This window comes from Candoia aspera, chromosome 5 (genome assembly GCF_035149785.1).
Source record: "Candoia aspera isolate rCanAsp1 chromosome 5, rCanAsp1.hap2, whole genome shotgun sequence".
NCBI classification, from domain to species: domain Eukaryota; kingdom Metazoa; phylum Chordata; class Lepidosauria; order Squamata; family Boidae; genus Candoia; species Candoia aspera.
Window position 1 is genome coordinate 9,634,338 of NC_086157.1, and position 20,238 is coordinate 9,654,575.

At 41.3% G+C, this 20,238-nt stretch overlaps 1 protein-coding gene across 1 annotated transcript in view; it reads left to right on the top strand.

The window, feature by feature from the left end:
• The window catches only part of DGKH (diacylglycerol kinase eta), a 64,080-nt gene that overhangs the window by 18,027 nt on the left and 25,815 nt on the right, over nt 1-20,238 (top strand). The window contains exons 7-15 of the mRNA XM_063304564.1: nt 2,451-2,559; nt 2,933-3,072; nt 3,214-3,301; nt 5,645-5,730; nt 8,505-8,601; nt 11,531-11,807; nt 13,620-13,745; nt 17,804-17,866; nt 18,951-19,068. Of these exons, the coding sequence (XP_063160634.1) occupies nt 2,451-2,559; nt 2,933-3,072; nt 3,214-3,301; nt 5,645-5,730; nt 8,505-8,601; nt 11,531-11,807; nt 13,620-13,745; nt 17,804-17,866; nt 18,951-19,068 (1,104 nt within the window). The remainder of the gene's footprint in view (nt 1-2,450; nt 2,560-2,932; nt 3,073-3,213; nt 3,302-5,644; nt 5,731-8,504; nt 8,602-11,530; nt 11,808-13,619; nt 13,746-17,803; nt 17,867-18,950; nt 19,069-20,238) is intronic.

Here is a 20,238-nt window from a genome sequence, read left to right on the forward strand (position 1 = left end):
GCCTGAGAATGATTCACTAGAGCAATCCTCCTTGAAATTGGACCTCTCTACCAGTAGTTGGTATAAGCAGAAGCCCTTTTCTAACTTCTTCAAATTATAGACAATATTATGTCTTGGGTGGATGAAGTTGCCCTGAACTACGGTTTCTGACCTCAGGTGGCCCTTCAAAGTTTAATCAGTATATTTTGAGATCCTATCATTTTTTGTACACATTCTGGTGTATTTCTGCTTCATGAACCTATCTGACACATTAGTTCTTCAGTCCCACGTCTTCTTGTTGATGACCTCAAAGAGCCCAAGAATACATGTTCCATAACTGCAGAGTTTGTACAACAAGAAGAATTTCAGCTTTCCATTAGAGATGACTCATCTTTGAAGGGGACAGGCAGTTTTAAATGTACAGTAGCACTCCCACATATGAATTAGTGAAACCCTTGAATATAGCTACTGACCAATGTGCTGGTTAAATAGTGATTCAGTAAATCTGCAGAATCTTGGCTGTGTTGTCTGACAAATGACATGTATCAGCAAATCTATGTTATTCTTTTAAAGAAGATGGATTTTTGCACTGCTTCCTGATTCTTTGTGTTGCCTCTTATAGTAAGATTACCTGTCATCTATCCTTCTATCCTATCCATCTATCCATCTATCCATCTATCCATCTATCCATCTATCCATCTATCCATCCATCCATCCATCCATCCATCCATCCATCCATCCATCCATCCATCCATCCATCCATCCATCCATCCATCCATCTCTCTCTCTCTCTCTCTCTCTCTCTCTCTCTCTCTCTCTCTCTCTCTCTCTCTCTCTCTCTCTCTATCATCTCTCTATCATCTCTCTCTCTCTATCATATCTATCTATCTATCATATCTATCCGCCTATCTATTATATCTACCTACCTACCTAGGTAGTAGGTAGGTAAAGGTTTCCCTTGACATTAAGTCCAGTCGTGTCCGACTCTAGGGGGCGGTGCTCATCTCCATTTCAAAGCCGAAGAGCTGATGTTTGTCCGTAGACACTTCCTCTGTGGTCATGTGGCCAGCATGACTACACGGAACGCGTTACCTGCCCGCTGAAGCAGTACCTATTAATCTACTCACATTTGCATGTTTTCGAACTGCTAGGTTGGCAGGAGCTGGGACTAGCAACGGGAGCTCGCCCCGTACCTACTATTATATCTATCTATCTATCTATCTATCTATCTATCTATCTATCTATCTACCTACCTACCTACCTACCTACCTACCTATCTCGTCTATCTATCTCTACCTTATGATACATCTCTTTTTGGACTCAGTGTGATCTGAGGATGACATTGAGAACACTGTGATTAATGTCAGAAAATATGATATAGGACTGTGGGGAGAACCTGGTTAATATATGAGCAAACCCAAGGTGGTGGAAAAGAGATTAGATATATAAACCCAAGGTGGTGGAAATATAAATTAGAGCAAAAACCTGTTGCCTGTTTGTTACTAGATTGCCTCTGTTTTCTTTCTTTCAGGAGGAATCTATTTTTTATAGATTTGGCTTTAATGTTAACATTACATTAATTATTACAATACTATCACCAGCTTTTGATGATCAGTAGCTATTGATGCAGATTTATACTGTTAATACATAGTATCAAATATAAGAACTTCAGGAACTGGAAACAATGATCATATGGCCTTCGGAATTATTTATTTATTAGCAACATGGTTGCTTTATTTTCAAATTGACAACATCAGTGGGTCCATCCCTAGCATCTTCACAAATACTCCATCACTCGGGAGAGAATGAGAAATGATGGACCAAAAAGGGTTGGCGTTGCAATAGAGGGAGTGTGAAATGAAAACTTCCTAAGACAAATCTGAATTATGGTTGGAATGAAAGCTTTAGGGCTGGGCAGTTTTCGATATTTTGAACCTGCTTTATGGGAAGTGATAGGTAGGAGGAAATATTTTATTTTGTTCTGTATTGTAGAGGAAAGAGGGAATGGCCTTGAGGGACAGGAGGAAGAGCCACCACCATGGCAATGGGAAGATAAAAGGGGTCTGAGCCTGGGCCAAGAGAGTAACATGAGAAAACATCTCAGACAAGCCTCTCCCTAGTTCACATGAAGATAAGGGGAGGGAGGGGAAGCACATTCATACATGCAAGATTCTGTTACTGGAGCTTTCCCATAAAGTAGTACCAACCTACATGGCATTGCTTTTCCTTGAAAGGGCCGACATCTATTTCCCATTCTCTCATGTCGCTGGTTATATCCAGATATTTCTGCTTAAGGATATATCCTTTTTTGGTTCTTGGTATTATTTTAATGCTAATGTTATTTTGAAGCTCCCTATTTTTTCCCCAGAAAATGCTCCAATACTTGGCTTCCGGCATAGCTGGCTTTCATTGTTATGACACTCCTTCGCTGTTCTGGTGGATTTGAATACAGGCAATGCTTTCTCTTTCAGTTTACGATTATTTCAAAAGTTTGACAATTTTCGAATCCTCGTATGTGGGGGAGATGGAAGCGTCGGCTGGGTGTTGTCTGAAATCGATAAACTCAACCTGCACAAACAGGCAAGTGTGTTTTCTTTTCAAGGGGGTAAAGAGAGGTTTATTTTTAAGAAACTAGAAAAACAACGTATCACAACTACAATGAAACATTGCCATAGACATCAGGTTTAAACAGAGAAACCAAGTAGAGACAAATTAATATGGTTTAATTACTGGCAAGAGATTATATTTTAAACTGTATTTATATCTGTATTGGAGAAGTTGGAAACCATCTTTCACTTCTTCACCTTTATAGTTTTTTTCTTTTCTCTTTAGCTCTATCTTCTTGCTTTCCTATATTTTCTGTTTTGTATTTTAACTATATATTTTGAAATAGAATAAAGTTCTCATGTATATAAAAAAAGTTTAAACAGAGTAACTTTTGTCTTCCTTTCAGTGTCATTTGGGAGTGTTACCGCTTGGGACAGGAAATGACCTTGCCCGTGTCCTCGGCTGGGGAGGGTCATGTGATGACGACACGCAACTTCCTCAAATTCTAGAAAAGTTAGAACGGGCTAGCACCAAAATGTTAGACAGGTAAGAAAGCTCCTTCTCAGTTGGTTTTATTTAGGACAGTCAAATCTTTCCATGATTAACATTCCTTCTCTGCAAATAATTCTGCTTCTGAATTGGTTCTTTTGTGCGCTGCGTCATTGGGGTGCATGGAACACTTTCCAGATGGAGCATCATGTCATATGAATTGAGATTCCCATCAAAGCAATGCATTCTTCCAGTTAGTCCCGAAGAAGACTCTGAGGAATGTCAGGTAAATCTAAATTTCAGGATGTAACTAAACAATATAAAATCTAATTTGGATGTATTTAAACTGTGTAACACTCCGTCTGCCTCTCATCCCCCTCTCTCTCCACACGCATGCACGAACACATACTTAGATGAAAGTGCTTCTGAATTCAAAATACTTACTCTTGATTAATTATGCATAGGATTTCAGCAAATGAGTAAAGGGGAGAACTTGCAATAATACCATTAATGAGATCCAGAAATGTTACACTGTTCCATTTAATTGAAGTCATATAATTTAGTTGGAGAAATGTATTGCTATTGTAATAAGAATAATTGCAGGCATTTTCATTCAGTGCTTAATGCCTGAAACACAGGAGGAAGGGAAGGGTTTCCCCCCAACTAATTATGGGAGAACTTAGAATGCATGGCTGTCTTGCATTCCCTGAGAATATTGTTAGAGAGGAGGATGTTGAAAGCAGGTGGCTGAAACAGAGGCAGGGAAGCTTCATGGGAACAGGCCTTTCTCTAACTACCTTTCACATTTTTGCAGAGGAGACACCCTTTGGATTCATGAAGGCTCTCCATGTGAATGAGGATGCTGAAAGATCAGAATCCTCAATGAGAGGAGAGTTTCCATCCTTTGAGAGTAAGGCTACCAGATCTATACTGCGGTCTACACCTCATTATGGTTGGCAACAGAGAGGTATAAAACACTCTATTGCTCCCATCCTGTGGCCATCTGGATTGTTGCAGTCTGGATATGGTAACCCTACATTTGCCAATGCTTCTGTGAAGCTTACTACAGAGTAAGCACATGCAGATTTATTCTGGACGAGGCCAGAGTTTTGCGGACCCTTTTTTCTCTGTATAAGTGTGCGCATGTGTAAGTGCAAGAGAGTAGTTTGTGTATGCAGATGGGATCAGTTAAACTTTCAGCGGGGGTGCCTTATTTTACAGGCAGTTCATTAACTGATTAATTAATTTAATCGATAGAATTTAATTCATTTAATTTAATGTTTTCTCCAGTACATATGATTACAACTATGCACTTGTGTCTTCTGCACATTTTTGTGGGATGAAAAATTTTCCAGGATTGGTTTTAGCAGGAAAGCATATTGGTTATTTGTAAACTTTTCTTCTGTCTAATCACTTTTTTCAAAGAATCATTTTAAATTTAGAATCATCTTCCTTCCTTCCTTCCTTCCACCGGGTATTTCGGCATTTGCGTAAATGCATACGTTGGACTCTTACATTGATTAGCCAAATTAATCCTCTTGGTTCTGGCAATCAGACTATTTCAGGTAGGAGATGAAATAGATTCTGGTCCACCAAAGCGTATGTAAAGTTTTTATTATAAGATCCCACTCAATCTTTTCTCATATGAGAACAAACCAATACAACTTGCTCCTGTTCTAATTTCTTTGTGGTCTGTCGTACAGCCACTGAAGAATCACAGGTTTGTCATGCTGCAATCAAGTCAAGACAGTAGTTTCAATCACAAGGTCATGGCCGCCATCTTTACTTTTTTAATCCATTCCACTGGACACTCCTGGATGGACCAGAAACATTTAGAGTCTATTTCTCTCTCTCTCTCTCTCTCTCTCTCTCTCTCTCACACACACACACAGACACACAGACACATACTGAAGCCTTTTCTAAAAAAAATCCACTCCCATCTATACTAACTGGGCATCAGTCATGAGCTTGCAGCTGCTACTTCCGCTTCAGAATAATAAATAGCAACTAGAACAAAGAACCAACACTCCAGACTGACTCTTGAATGGACAGGTCAGAGGAAGTGAAGGTCTGTAGGCACTTGCTTCTTTTATACTGCATGGAGTGTATAGGAGTCATAGCTAGGAGAGGTCAAATCTTCATCTCACTCCTGTTCTCCAACCCTGGTTTTGGTTTTTCAAACAACTTCAGCCTTCCTGACAAAAGCCAGGCCGAGATTAACCTAGTAATTAACAACTTTACCTACAAGCAGAAGATAAAGCCTTAGGCACCCAAGTGAACCTGTCTGTCCTGACTAAGCAAGAACCACGCCAAGACGAGGAAGAAGTCTCTAGTGCTTTATTATTGCTATAGTAGACAGAAAATCCTACCCAACTGAAGAAGCGTGGGAAAACCAGACAGATAAACCCCCCAAAGTCAAGGCTGGTCTGTTCTGGGTCTTTTTGAATGGCTGCTCAAACTCTCTAAACTACGCATGCATTTTTGCCCCTGGATAGTGGCCCCCTCCTGCTCACCATCAGTACTCATGACACTCTCTGTCTGTCTGTCTGTCTTTGTGTGTGTATGGTAAATAAATATTTTTTTTGCAGCTGCCTTTAAGACCCAAAGCTTTTTTTAACTTTGTTTTCAGATGTCTGTGTATGAGGATTCAATTGCTACACATCTGACAAAGATCCTTGATTCGGATCAGCACTCGGTTGTTATATCATCTGCCAAGTAAGTTCAATATGAACAGAACTGCGTGTGTAACAGGTTCTGTAAAGTGTGCTTGCAAGCGGGCATGCTTTACTTGTAAATCCAAATTCTGATGCTGGATTGATGTGTGCTATAGGGATAGATTTACCCAAAAGGAAGGTGTCCCTGAATTTAAGCTAATTGCCCTCCCCACAAAGGAAGAGTAGATGGGGGGGGGAAAAACAGATTAAAACTCTAAGGGAATTCTAAGGGCCAGGATCCAAAAAAATAATTTATTTATTTATCAGATTTTTATCACCGCCCATCTCCCCCACATGGGGAGATAACTACTAATTAAAATTGCCTGTAAAATAAAGTTTCCCATTACAACAGTTAATTAATTCCCTATCTGCATATCAAACCATTCTATCCTTCTTGCGCAAATCACTCTTTCACACAGGAACACACAAGGATGCACATACACAGGAACATCCAGGAGTGGTCAAACCCGAAAAAGGGTGAATACAATGTTGTGATCAAGCTCTACCACTTTTGTATACATGTGCAACACTGAAAAGGGGCAGGGCATGATCATGATAGTGTCTGCCGTGTTGCAGATTCTGATCCCCTCCTGTGGATGCTGTTCTGCCCAAAATGTAAACAATAGTTTGAATCGATTATAAAACACAAATCCATTTATGATACGAATCCATTTATAGTACAAAGGGGTAAGAAACTTATAGACTCTTCATTATATTGCTCTTTCCCCTCTGGATTTCTTCTTGATTTTTTCCAATAAGATTGAGATGGGCATACTCACAAACATGTGATCCTTGAGGATTGGTGCCGAATTGACAGCAGATGTCCATGACGGAGGTTTCTTATTACTATTATTGTGGCAGAGGACTTTTACAGTGGCTTTACCATAAGTAGTGATATATCCAGACTGATACAATTGTCAAATTAAATTAGAAATGGAAATGATTATCCATATGATTAAATTAGAGTTGGCGCATTAACTTTTTGAAGACATTAACTTTTTGAAGATTAAAAATGCTACTCTTCAGAAAATTAGCATTGCATAGCTATGGTGTTAAATCCGTTATAAAGACGTGCACATAAAGCTGAGAAGTCATGCATTATTAATTCCCCAAACTTTCAATACTTAATGACTAGAAAAAGAATTTTAGGACCTTCTTTTTTCTTCATCACATGAAGAAGTAGATTTAGGGAAAGTCATAAGATAAAAATAATGTTTTGTTGACTGTTAACAGTTAGCATCCAATTCCCTACCTGTTGGAAGTCTTTAAAAATTTGCCTTCTATTTCGAAAAACTCTTTCCATCTGTCTTGATGTATGAAACCTTCTGTTGGCCTTCTTTTCTTCTAAAGCATCAATGCAGCAAGAGATTACTTCTGAGCAATTGAGAATTTTATACCGTACAAGTGAAAAGCCCACAAGATCTCACACAAGGAACCTCTCCTTTCCACACTGTCAAAGCCCAGAGCTGAGTTGGAGACAGGACAAATGTTGGGCTACTTGCATCATATTTGAGGACCACTTTTACCATCTGGCAAAAGTGAACCATCTGGCGCCATGTTGGGAGCAGGGAAGGGAAGGGGGAGTGGGAGGGGAAGAGAAGAGAAGAGAAGAGAAGAGAAGAGAAGAGAAGAGAAGAGAAGAGAAGAGAAGAGAAGAGAAGAGAAGAGAAGAAGTCTTCTCTAGCACTGGGCATACTCCCAAAACATTTGAAACAGATGCATCTGGGGGCAGGGTCAAAAGGGTCAAGATAGCAGTCCCAATCCTGAGTATGCAGGAGCAATGTGAGAATGAAGAATGATACGGAAGAGGGCTTGCTGTTGCTCAGAGAGAATATAAGGAGCTTCTAATTTCCTAAAACAAGTCTAAGTTGGGGTCAGGAAGGAAGGCATTCAGGAAGGAAGGAAGGAAGTCATTCAAGATGATGGTTGCAACTGCATGATCAATGCTCAAGCCCTTTGTTAATAAACAAAGGGCTGGAGCATTGATCATGCAGTTGCAATCACCATCTTGGCTTTCTTACTTCCCTTGCAGACACTCCTGTTTTGGAATCAGTGGTTCGGACCTCAGATCTCTCCCCTACCTATTAAAGCCCTAGACCTTCCGTGTAAAAGCTGCCACTTGACATCAGTGAGTCGATTCCTTCTTTTTTTTTCAGGCTCATGTGGAAGTCTGAAAAAAGTTGGGCTGCTTTAAGGAATAACGAGGTGATATGCTTGCATGAGATCAGAAGCACCCCTTCAAATAATATTCAAAGCTGCCCAGCCTGAATGCCTTCCTTCCTGACCCCCACTTAGACTTGTTTTAGGAAATTAGAAGCTCCTTATACTCTCTCTGTGCAACAGCAAGCCCTTTTCCATATCATTCTTCATTCTCATATTGCTCCTGCATACTCAGTCCTGCTCCAGAGAGAGAGAAGGTTTGTGAAGATGCTAGTGCATTATTTGCTATGCTCATTTGGAAAATAAAAGCTTCCATGCAGGGTGGGCACCAACATTATTTCTGTTGCCTTAGCTAGGAATAATAGCTGTAAAACCAAAGATTGGGAACATTCGTCCTACCCCCAACTCAGCTCTAGGCTTTGATGGTGAGGAAAGGAGAGATTGTCTGTATGATATCTCATGGGCTTTTCACTTGTAAGATATAAAATACACAATCTTAATGGCTTCTTTTTTAAATTATAAGTGGCTGAACTCAATTACTGCCTAATGCAAAATTAATGTTTTAACATCATCAATTCCCTTCTTGTTTTGGCATTTCTTTGTCCTTCTCAAAAGGATCTTGTGTGAAACCGTAAAAGGCTTTGTGGCCAAAATAGGGAAGACTTGTGAAAGACCAGTGGAAAATGCAGAAGCTGATGCCATGGCCATTAAAGTAAGAAATAAGATTGTTTTAGTTTAAGAAATTGTTCAGTATTTGATTTTTTGGATTTTTGTATCTATGTACTTTCCTAGCATTAGCATTTCCATTGTACACAGAAAGTTTACAGTAAATATTGGAAGCCATCAGGTCTAAAGATGGTTTACACTGGCATTACATTTTCATTTGGTTTCATTTTCAAAGTGGTTTTGGATGAGTTGAATGAGTCCCTCAACAGCTTTTTATAACAGTGACCTTGATCTTTTCCACCTGGACCTCATGGTCTTGGGCATTAGGAGCACATCCAGATTGTTGTTGGGCACCTTGGCTTTTGGTTTATGGGGTCCCCTAAAGTTCCTTGTTGCTGCTTTTGCTGTTTAATATCTCATAATCCAGAGCCTTGTGAGAGCTGCTTTGGGGATGCTGGTGGTACTCAGCTGTACCACCCCCTTCACCCTCGTCAACCTCTTATCTCCTAGAAAGCAGTTGATTTCCTTGGCCCATGGCTGTGTCTGATAATGGGTTGGATGAGGGTGAATAAGCTAACATTAAACTTAAAAACAGGGCCCTTTAAGTCAGTAAGAAGCCAGGTTCAGGGATGCTATTCTAGATAGAGGTGCAATTTCCAGAAGAATATTGATGGAGAAGCAGGGTTTTAAAGGAGGGCAGTAAAGATGAACCAGGAATTTGAGGACATACCCTGTGAGGACAGGCTGTAGTAACCTGGGATGCTCTATCTAAAAAAAATAAGCCTGAGAAGAGACATGGCATCAATGTCCAGATGCATCAAAGGGCACCACAGCACTATTTTCCATGTCCATTTATTTCCACATCCAGAAATAATGGATGTACATTGCCTAGATTTCATTTAAATACGGCAAAATTCCTGATGGTAACAGTGGAGCTCTCTATCGACATATGGAAGTTGTGGATTCTTCATCTCTGGAGGATTTTAAGGATAATGTAGCTGTTTTCCTGCATAATGCAGAGGGTTGGACTTGAAGGTCCTTGTGATCCCTTCAAACTGCACAATTTTATGATCCCCCCTTGAGAAGAGGCTTGTACTCTGGCCATGTCCCTGAGAGTTGCCTTGGGTGGCCAGTTAGCAGGAGTGGCAAGGAGTGTGCCTGCACAACTGTGTGCCTTACCATGGTTGACCTTAGCTGGAGTGAGAGTACTCTAGTGCATTCCAGTCCTGAAGAGGGCCTAGAAACTCCACTTGGTGCCCAACACAGCAGTTAAGTGTTGGTGTGTTTTCAGATGGGATTCTGATGGTTTTGTAGCACATTCTATTTTCTCATGTGCTGGCTGTTCAAGATTCCTGGAAATGGAGCATCCTGAGCCAAAATAAATGCATTTGGTGCAGAACATGGCAGCCTGCTTCCAGATCAGAGGTGGGGGTTATGGCGGTGGGCACCATTTGCTGATTTCCAATTCTGGAAAACCGGTGTGGTATTCATCAGCAAAGAATAATGAACATGTGGGTGTGATGGCAGGAGGTCCATTCCTGCAAACACTTAGAACTAAATCTATGGCTAATACAGGTAAGAGTTGTGAACTACGGTCTTTTTTTAAAGACAATAACTGCCATTGTAAGACTGCAAGAATACCAATCGAAGGGAATATTTGTAGCTCAGGGTTGGACTGTGGAGTCCCTGGTGCTCTCTGAGCCTTGTTGTTTTCCTGCAGACCTTTCATTGCCAGACTAGGCAACATCTTCAGTGCGAAGAGGGAGGGGGCCTTGCTCTCAGTTTATATACCGTGACTTGCCCTGCTTGTGTTGGTGGGGGTGTTGCTCTCTCCTTGGGAGTTCTTTGACTGGGCTGTCCTTTGCTGCTTGGTTGATTGCCTGAGTTAATAGTTCCTTGATTAGGGTGTATTGTGCTGTTTGATGGTTCATCTGGTGTTAATCCTAGTGTTGATTTTTGCATATCTGGGTGTTGATTGCTGGCAAGGGAGTGTACTGGTCTTTTGGCTTTTCTGTTGTCTCTTTTGAATGGTATGTAGATGTTGTTTACCTCTATGTGTCTGTTGATGGCTGCTTTGTCTGAGTGCCAGGCTTCCAGGAATTCTCTAGCGTTTTTGGATTTGGCTTGGTTTAGGATGCTCACTGTTTCCCAGTTGAAACTAAGGTTGAGTCTGTCCATGTGTTGTGAGATTAAGGAGTTCTCATCGTGTCTTCTGACTGCTAGCTGGTGTTCATGGATGTGCTCTGCTAGTCTTCTGCCTGTCTGTCCTACATAGTGGCCGTTACAGTCTTTGCATCGTATGTTGTAAATAACTCCTGTTTTTTCTTCTTGGGCTAGTGGGTCTTTTGGGTTGCTTAATATGTTTTGAAGAGTTTTAGTTGGTTTATGTGCTACGGTGATGCCATGTGGTTGTAACAGTCTGTTGGTTTCTGAGATGTTTCTGGTTTACATCATATGCAAAAATCAACACTACGATCAACACCAGATGAACCATGAAACAGCCCAATACACCCTAATCAAGGAACTATTAACTCAGGCAATCAACCAAGCAGCAAACAACAGCTCAGTCAAAGAACTCCCAAGGAGAGAGCAACACCCCCACCAACACAAGCAGGGCAAGTCACGGTATATAAACTGAGAGCAAGGCCCACTCTCTCTTTGCACTGAAGATGTTGCCTAGTCTGGCAATGAAACGTCTGCAAGAAAACAACAAGGCTCAGAGAGCACCAAGGACTCCACTGCAAGAATAGTATGATCCTGCAACGTTTATTAACTTCACAGGATTATAGTATTAACATCCAACCAGAGGTGAAGCTGGTTGGATACCTTGCGAGAATTTAGCTCTGCATTTTGCCTAAATGGCTCCATTGAAATGGCTCTAGAGTAGAGTAGAATAGTCTGCTTTGTTTAAACGAAGGGAGACTTTTCCAAAGATTGTCCCTGCAAGTCTTTGTATTCCTTTATAACTTTGTTAGTGTTCAGAACTGAATGAGAAGTTAAGCCGATTGCTCCAGGCTCTCCATGCAGAAACCCAGGTTAGTCCTCGCCTCCCCCACATGGCTTCCCCCATTGTAGAGGAAGAAGCTGAAGAGTCATCCAGTGAGGAGTCTTTGTCTGATGCCAAAGAACAGTTCATCGAGAGCAACGCAGCTTCTCCCACGCAACAGACGTTCAAGTCACGGGAGCAGTTAATGCTACGAGCCAACAGTTTAAAGAAAGCTCTGAGACAGATAATTGAGCAAGCAGAAAAAGGTGAGCCAGGTGAAGAAAACTCAGTTGGCTAGCTGTGCTTGTGGCAATGTTTTGTTGATGGAAGGCTAAACCCCTGTTGACTGGTACAAGAACAAGGCTCATCTCTCACTCCCTCCTCCTTGGCTTGCATGGACCCTCCAGCATACCTGCAAGGAAGGGTTTGAAAGTGTTTGCTTCCATGATGGAGTAACTGCAGTTTGCTGTATCATCTGAAACTTAACTGATTTTAACGATGGTTTAGCAATGGTTTGGTCAGCTTCAAAGCATGCATTCTGAAACTAGGATGTTTCAAGGACAGACCAAATCAGAGTTCATAGTTTATGTAAACTGGATGTAGAAACTGCCCCATTACTCCAAAGAGTTTGCTATGCCAAACCATGGTTTCATGCTATGTATGAACGCAGCCAAAGGATTCAACTTCCACTTTATAAACAGTAAAGCAGGCCGTGTGAAATTGTAACACGCTTAGATTGTTCCATTTTCTTTCCTGTTTTTAATCACTCCCCAAATATAACTTGTACAGTTCAAAGTATTTTTATGGAAATGCAAGAAACTGTGAATCTTAAAAAAAAGTGAGCCTAAGGGAGGGGGGTGTCAAAAAAGTCAAGTTGGTAGCTTGGGAAGCCTGGGAAGATCAGGCAGGGACAGGGCTTCAATGCGTGGTCTAGCCAACTTGTTCATTTTTTGGCACCCCCAATTCACTTCCCCCTAATCTCCCATTGCAATTGCCTATTGCATTTGGCTCTGTTTGAGCTGTGTCTTGCTGCTTCTTTTGAAAAGGAGACACCAAGTGTAGCAGAAACCGGCTACAGCTAGGCTTCCTGCTTTCTTGCTAGAAGGTAACTGGCACAGTTCTCCTTTTCAACACTGCAGTGGGAGGATCTTTTGACCTGACGGCTTTCCTCCCTTAGCCTAAAGCAGCAGGAAGTGTCTTTGAAGACATTCCTGCTGCAGATCCTGTAACGGTGGCCATCGAGCAGAATCATTCCTGTCGGAGAGTGTCAAGTGCAGCTTTGAGACCTCTGAAGCTAGAGAAGATGGGAATTCACTGCCCCTTGCTTCCTTCTGCATGGAGAAAGCAGAAGATGGTAGGGGGAAAGTCTTATACCCGGGGGATAAAGCTTTCCTTCTTCACACCCTGCCTCTCATCCTTCATCCAGCCCTCTGGATGGAGGAGGGATGGATCTGTCCTGTTTCCCCCAGATTTAATTGATGGCTCTGGCTGTTAAGAGTCAGAGATAGGATCTATTTTTCTGGTGTCATGCTTCTTAACAAAGAGCCTTTCCCCCTTACCCCTTTTTGTTGAAAATAATTTGTTTCTTTCCCGTACTTTTTATTTGTCTGCTTTTTGCAAAGATAATACTTAAAAAAAAAAAGTATCAGCACAGGCAGTTCTACAAAGTCAAAATCAGTTTGCTCAGGAGTTGACATCCAGCAATTGAAACTAGGTCAGAGATCATTTCTAAGAAGAAGAAAGGAGGGAGCTGACCTGATTATCTTTACCAGGGGATAAACAGAGGGAGGAATGCATGCAATGCTTTATGTGCATGTTAATTATTTAATGGCGCTTCTGTCAGAAAGGGAGGCGCTGGGGAAAAGTTTTAGAATTTTGGAGTGCTTTGATGACCATTGGGGGAATCTAATTGTAACAGCAAAGGTACATTAAAAATACCCGACTATCTCATCAGTTTTCCCCGCAGAAACCAAGTACGTAGAGCCACATGCAGAAGTTAGACAATTCCTTCTTCTTTTGTCTCTCGCTAATTCTAATAACTAATAATAGCATTTATGCATATGTATCTGGTGTTGTAGTTGTGGATGAACAGAACGCGCATAGTGAAGATCAAATAAACCAAGCCACTATGGAATATAATAAGGAATTAGATGAGTCCAAGGAAGAAAAAGATGAAGACACAAAAGAATATGAATCTCATCCGAGTAAGTAACCGTAAAATGGTATTTGCACGAGGATTCCAAATGTGGATTAAGAGTTTACTATATAATCTAACTGGTGCACTTTTACTAAAAGCAAATATAAAATGCACAAAAGAGCTCATTGGATCACCCATATTCTACAGCACTGTTTCCTTTTGGAAATGACAGCTTTTAATTTCATTTGAATGTTTTCTCCTGCATGCAAACTTCTGCTGTAAGTTGGGTTCAGCCAGAGCGGTTATGTGCAGTTTCTGTTTTCTCTTCCAATTGCTGTACAAGTTTCTGTCTTTATACCTGATTGCATCTTTCTACAAAGCAAATGGCTGGGGCTACTCTATAGACCCTTCTGAAGAAGAAAAAAACCCAATCCCCAGCCAAACAGGGTTGTATAACTAGTGTTGTGCAAAGCATTCATACAGCATTCCAAAGCTGGATTGATTGATTTTATGGGGTTTATAGCTTGCTCGGATTGCAAAAGACTCAGAGCATATAAGCACAAGCAAAGATGCAGCTGCTTTAAGCACACTCCTCCAAGTGCTTAAAGCAGCTGCATCTTTTTCAAGAGTTGCGTGGCTGTTCCAAAGGCTATCCCCTGAGTGTTGAATGCTCAGGCAACACCTCCCCTGAAACAACAAGCAAAATGGTTACAGGTAGTCCTCACTTAACAACCACAATTGAGGCTGGAATTTTGGTTGCTAAGCGAAGTGGTCATCAAGTGAATCCAACCTGACTTTACGACCTTTTTTGCAGTGGTCATTAAGTAAATCACTGCAGTTGTCAAGCGAACCATGTGGTTGTTAAGTGAATCATGCAGTTCCCCATTAATTTTGCTTGCCAGAAGCTGGCCAGGAAGGTCAAAAATGGCAATCACATGACCACAGGATGCTGTGACAGTCATAAATGTGAACCATTCGCCAAGCGCCCAAATCATGATCACGTGACTGTGGGAATGCTGCAATGGTAGTAAGTGTGAGCACTGGTTATATGTTGGTTTTTTCAGCACTATTGTAAGTCTGAACTGTCAATGAATGGTCATTAAGTGAGGACTACCTGTAGGCAGTGCCTACATGCAGGATTAAACTCCTTTTCTATCCATCCTCTGGATATGTTTAACATCAACAGCCAACTTGACTTTTTTGGTGGTGGGGTGGACCACTGAAGGAGCTGAGGCTGATACAGGAGTGTCTGTAAGGGGATGGTAAAGGAAACTCAAGATAGTGGCCATGACACCTTTTTACATGCTTCTTTTGATATGTACAACTTGCGGATACCCCTGGTTTGATCTCTCCCCATTTAGGAGAGGCTCAGAACATTTCTTCTTTCTTACCCCTTTGGGGGTTTTTAGAGGTCTGTTTCTGGCAGGGGTGTCCACAGGGTGTGTCAGAAAAGTCAAGAAGTCAGCCATAACAGTACAACTGAAGCTCCACCTGCTTTTTTACATGCACCACTTGCAGTTCCCATCTTGACTTTTTTGACCATATCCTATGAACACCCCTGGTCTGGGTCCAAATAGTTTATTGGATTTGGATTTTATTGTATATGGATCTTTGTAAGATGCCTAGAGTCACAACACAGGAGTGGGCAGTGTGCCAATGCATGTATAAACAAACAAACAAATAAATAAATTTTGGCTAGCATTTGACTACATTAGGATTACTGTATACCCAGTAAATGTGGGACACAAGAGATGTAAGCATCCAAGAATCCATGCCTTTCCTCTTCTCTAGGCAGCCTTTAAGAGGAGAACATGTTGGGACATTTTTATAAGAGAAACTAAAAATAAGCAAACGATGCACTCCAGTTAGATCTAGTAGAGTTTTATTTGTTTTCAACTGATATTCTCAGTTGATATCAGAATTATTTTTAGCTTTATGAAATGCAACTGTCTCTCAGTTTAAAAAAAGAATCATCCCGAAAAGAAGATCTAGAAAGAGTAGGTTTCTATCAACCTGCTCGCTGGATTCATTTCATGCAGGGAGTCTTGAGTCTGACATCATCCATTGCGCTATACTGTATAGGAGAAGCTTGTTCCTCCTGTGCTCCTGAACAGGGAAAAATCTCCCCCCTTTGCTCCAAATGGAACTTTCTCTTTGGGGTAGATTCACAGCAGATACCCCATGCCCTTCCCAAATGAGGAACATGTGAGATTGTAAGGTATCCCACAAAGATGCCTCCCCTGATTAATCAAGGGGCAGTGAGGCTCCTGTAACAGTTTGCTCCCCAACTAGGAATACATGTGCTAGATGGCTCGATAGAGAAGCTATACCAGCCCTTCTCTGATTGGGGAAAGTTCAAGGCACCTCCTGGGGGAGGGGAAAGACAAATGTGGGCCTAGGAATGCAAGAAGATCTATGCTGGATCAAGAAAGGCCTCACCTGGTCTGCCATTTTGTTTTACTGATAACCAATGGTACATTTGAGATACTCCCAAACATGGACAAGGGTGACGGCCCATTTCTGCCGACCCAGAAAGGAGCATAGATCTATGAAAATTAATAGCCTGGCATACAGTAGTTGAATTCTCCATGGATTTATGTGGTTCCCCCTTGAAAACCATCAAAATTGATCAATATCCCCACATACAATGGCAGGGAATTCCATAAGGGAGGGGTGGAAGAGAAGAATCGGCAGTAGGCCCATGGCTCCTCCTGCCCCATTGCTAAAATCTAACCTGGTTTGTATGGTTTGGTCCTGCCATGCTGATCATTGGTTTGGTTTTTGTAAATGGTGGCTTAGCTTGTTGCATGACCACCAGTCAAGCTTAAAGCCAGGCTGGTGGGATACATTGCTCTGTAGGAGTACCAAGCTGCACTTAGGAGATTTCATGGAGAAATCAAGAGTGCGGGTTGGCTACATAAGGAGTTTTGATTATGATTCTAAGGAGTCCTAGTAAAGATGAAGATCCAGTCTACAGTCTAATAACATCTTATCTATGGCACCATAATTCAAATGCAGGGTTTTTCTTTCCCACCCTTTCATGATAATGGATTTCTTGCAGCCCTTTTTCAGGTTGAGCTGTTCATGACCACTCCACTGTGTTTGTACAATGGACTTGTGGCTCCCAGGCTTTGCTGATGTGACCCTCACAGCATCATGGCTTTCTGTGAAACAGTGAAGAACCAGTCAAAAAAAACAAAAAACAAAACAAGAGCAAAGAATTCCAAGGAATTATGATGCATTCTTTGACGAAGCCGTTTGTTGTGTACCTGAATCGCAAAGGACAGAATGCAACTTGGTAATTTGCCTCTTTTGAAATCTCTCCCTCCTTCCCTCTCCCTCTCTTTTCAGAAGAGGCAAATGACCAAATACACAAACACACATACACAGACAGACACACACACACTTTGTTTGCTTAAAATATTACATACAGTACATCCACAAGTTAAAAATGCTGAAAAGACCATTAAAGAATAATGGCATCTGGAAAGCAGTAATGGCAGGTTGTTTTTTTTTTTATAAAGCCATGAGTGATTTTCTTTTCTTTTTTAATTGTCTTTTTCTCTTTTTAAATATGTAAACTACCCAGAGTCATTTGGGAGCCGGCCAGCCTTCCAAATCCAATAAAGACATAAATCCAATAAAATAAATAAGTAATCACCATATAATAAATAAATAAATCCAATAAAATAAATAAGCAATCGCCATATAATAAATAAATAAATCCAATAAAATAAATAAGTAATCCCAGTATAATAATGATAATGAAATACTTGTTCAGTGTTTGCTTTGGTGTAAATGATTATTGATATAAGGCAATCTATACTTTCAAGATTTGTGTAGCATGCAGGATTTTTTTTTTTTAAGAAATTGAGCATTAACATAGTGAAATGTTTTAAAATCTGTTTTTCTTCCCATGAAGGAAAAAGGCCCTATGAATTCCTAAAATGAAATATGGAGAAAAGCTTCCAGTAGGCAAAACCTGGTGGTTGCTATGGCTCATTTATATAATTCCTACGTGTAAAACAAAAGTATATATTTTCCCTCTCTGACCAGTTAAAACTGCCCCCAAATCTCCAGAAGGACAGAGAAGTCGCATTCCTTCACATGCCAGTTCTTTTTCAGCCCCAGCCGGTGTTGCCAGCAAGGAAAACCTTCCAGTCCTGAACACAAGAATAATTTGTCCAGGTAATGAAGATTTCATAATTTTTTTTTTTTTTTGGAGAAGTGAATTGGAGCCAGGCCAGATTCAGCCCCTGTACCACTTGTGGCCTGGATGGAGTTAGAGGATAGGGGCAAACAGAGAAGTCCTACCTTGGAGTCAATCATGAGAAGACCATTATTCCCTGAATCCTCCTGCAAGGAGAAAGTTCTCCCTAGGGGGGATCTAGTTTTCAATTTTCCTGAGCCTAGAGAAGGTTTTCTGGTACACATCTTCCCTTACTTGAAGGGAAGCACATGAGATGACCTAGCAGAGCAGAGCCCACCATGCATTTACCATTCAAGGAATGGACAGGTAGCACTTATTTTATTTATTTATTTATTTTTCTATCCTGCCTTTATTATTTTTATAAATAACTCAAGGCAGGGAACATACCTAATACTCCCTCCTCCTCCTATTTTCCTGATAACAACAACCCTGTGAGGTGAGTTGGGCTGAGAGAGAAGGACTGGCCCAAGGTCACCCAGACGGCTTCTATGCCTAAAGCGGGACTAGAACTCTCCTACCACGCCTGATTGGCTGTTGGGCTGAGAAAGAGGGACTGGCCCAAGGTCACCCAGCTGGCTTTCATGCCTAGGGCGGGACTAGAACTCTCAGTCTCCTGGTTTCTACCTCGTTGCCTTAACCACCAGACCAAACACTTATACTTGTTAATCCAATTACTTCTTCCCCTGGGCAAACTAGCAGGAGGTGTAGGATGGGACCAGTCTTGTTGAAAGCCTTGTGAGTTGGACAGTTCCCTTTGCAGACTCAAGTCATTCCTGTTTTTGAGGAAGTTTTCAACACTCTGAAAGCAGAGTGTTCAGTAGAAAAAGAGGCTTGTTTTCTTCCCACCAGTTTTGTTCCCTACTGTTTCCAACAAACAGAAGGGAGATTTTGGAAACCTAGAACATGAAACATTTTCACCTCTGATATTTCCTCATGGGCACTGTTGACCAAAATGCTTTAGGAGGCAAGGTTTCACCTGCCCTTTCCTATGAAATGATCCCTCAGTGACCTGAACAGGCACGACAGATACTTACAGCATGTGTTTTTCCCCTTTCCAATCAGGTCTGAGAGCGGGCCTTGCTGCTTCGATTGCAGGAAGTTCTATCATCAGCAAAATGTTACTAGCAAATATTGACCCCTACGGTGCCACCCCTTTTATTGATCCCGATCCAGAATCACTGTAAGAAAAAAGTTTAATTCTTGCTCTTTTCTCATTTAGTGGGTGCTCTTTTTTTTGCAGTATTAATATCCAGTACCATATGTCATGCATTACATGAAAGAACATATGAATGGCAGAGGCCTAAGCCATTTTCATTTCCAATGGGTAGTAGAGTTGTCTGCTCCCTGGTGGGCTCTTCCTACTCAGAGCAGAAAGACAGAACTTCTGATTAGTGTAGAGGGGAAAAAAAGGCATATTCTTTTGTTTTAAACAAAAACAATATATCAGTATACAGGTAGTCCTCGACTTACAACAGTTCGTTTAATGACAAATCAAAGTTACGACAGCCTCTGAATTGGTGCTTTAAGCCTGTAAAGCACTTCTGAGCGTTGCAAAATGTTGCACCCCGCTGGTCACATGATTGCATTTTGGACACTTGGCAACTGGCTCGCATTTATGACTGGCTGCTGGTCACATGATTGCATTTCGGACACTTGGCAACCGGCTCGCATTTATGACTGGCTGCAGCGTCATGCGGTCATGTGATTGCATTTTGTGAAGTTTTTTGCTGTTTTCCAGCAAAAAACATCCTTTTGGGAAGCTGGATTCGCTTAACGACCGCAGTGATTCACTTAAGAACACATTCATTTAACGGCCACTGTAAAAATGGTCATAAAGTTGGGTCCGGTCACATAGTGACTCGACTTATGACCGCAATGACTTATGATGGAAATTCCAGGCCCAATTGTGGCCGTAAGTCAAGGACTACCTGTATAGTTCCTAGAGTCCTCCACTCTTACAGTTTTAACAATGAGAAACAGGAAATTGGCAAAGTTTGGGGAGATATGTCCTCCTGCTATGGAATTCTCATGGAATAGCTTCTTTGCCTCTTTACCTATTGAAAAAAGTGAAAGAGTTAAGTCTTGAGTGGCCCAAAGATAATCACAGCATCTGTTTTGGGACTAGTGTAGGTAGACATGCTTAAAGCTCATTTATTACCTCTGTGAGATTAGGAGTAGCCACCCAACCTTCACAGTGCTAATCAGAGGTTACAATGGAAGCAGTAAGAGATGCTGTGATGTACGTGGCGTGCTTTTGAAGGCAAGGAAGAGCCTGCTATCCAAAAGCTTTTTTGAAGGCCAAAGTGCCTTCCCCATTTATATAACACATAGTAGAGAAATGTCAGTCTTT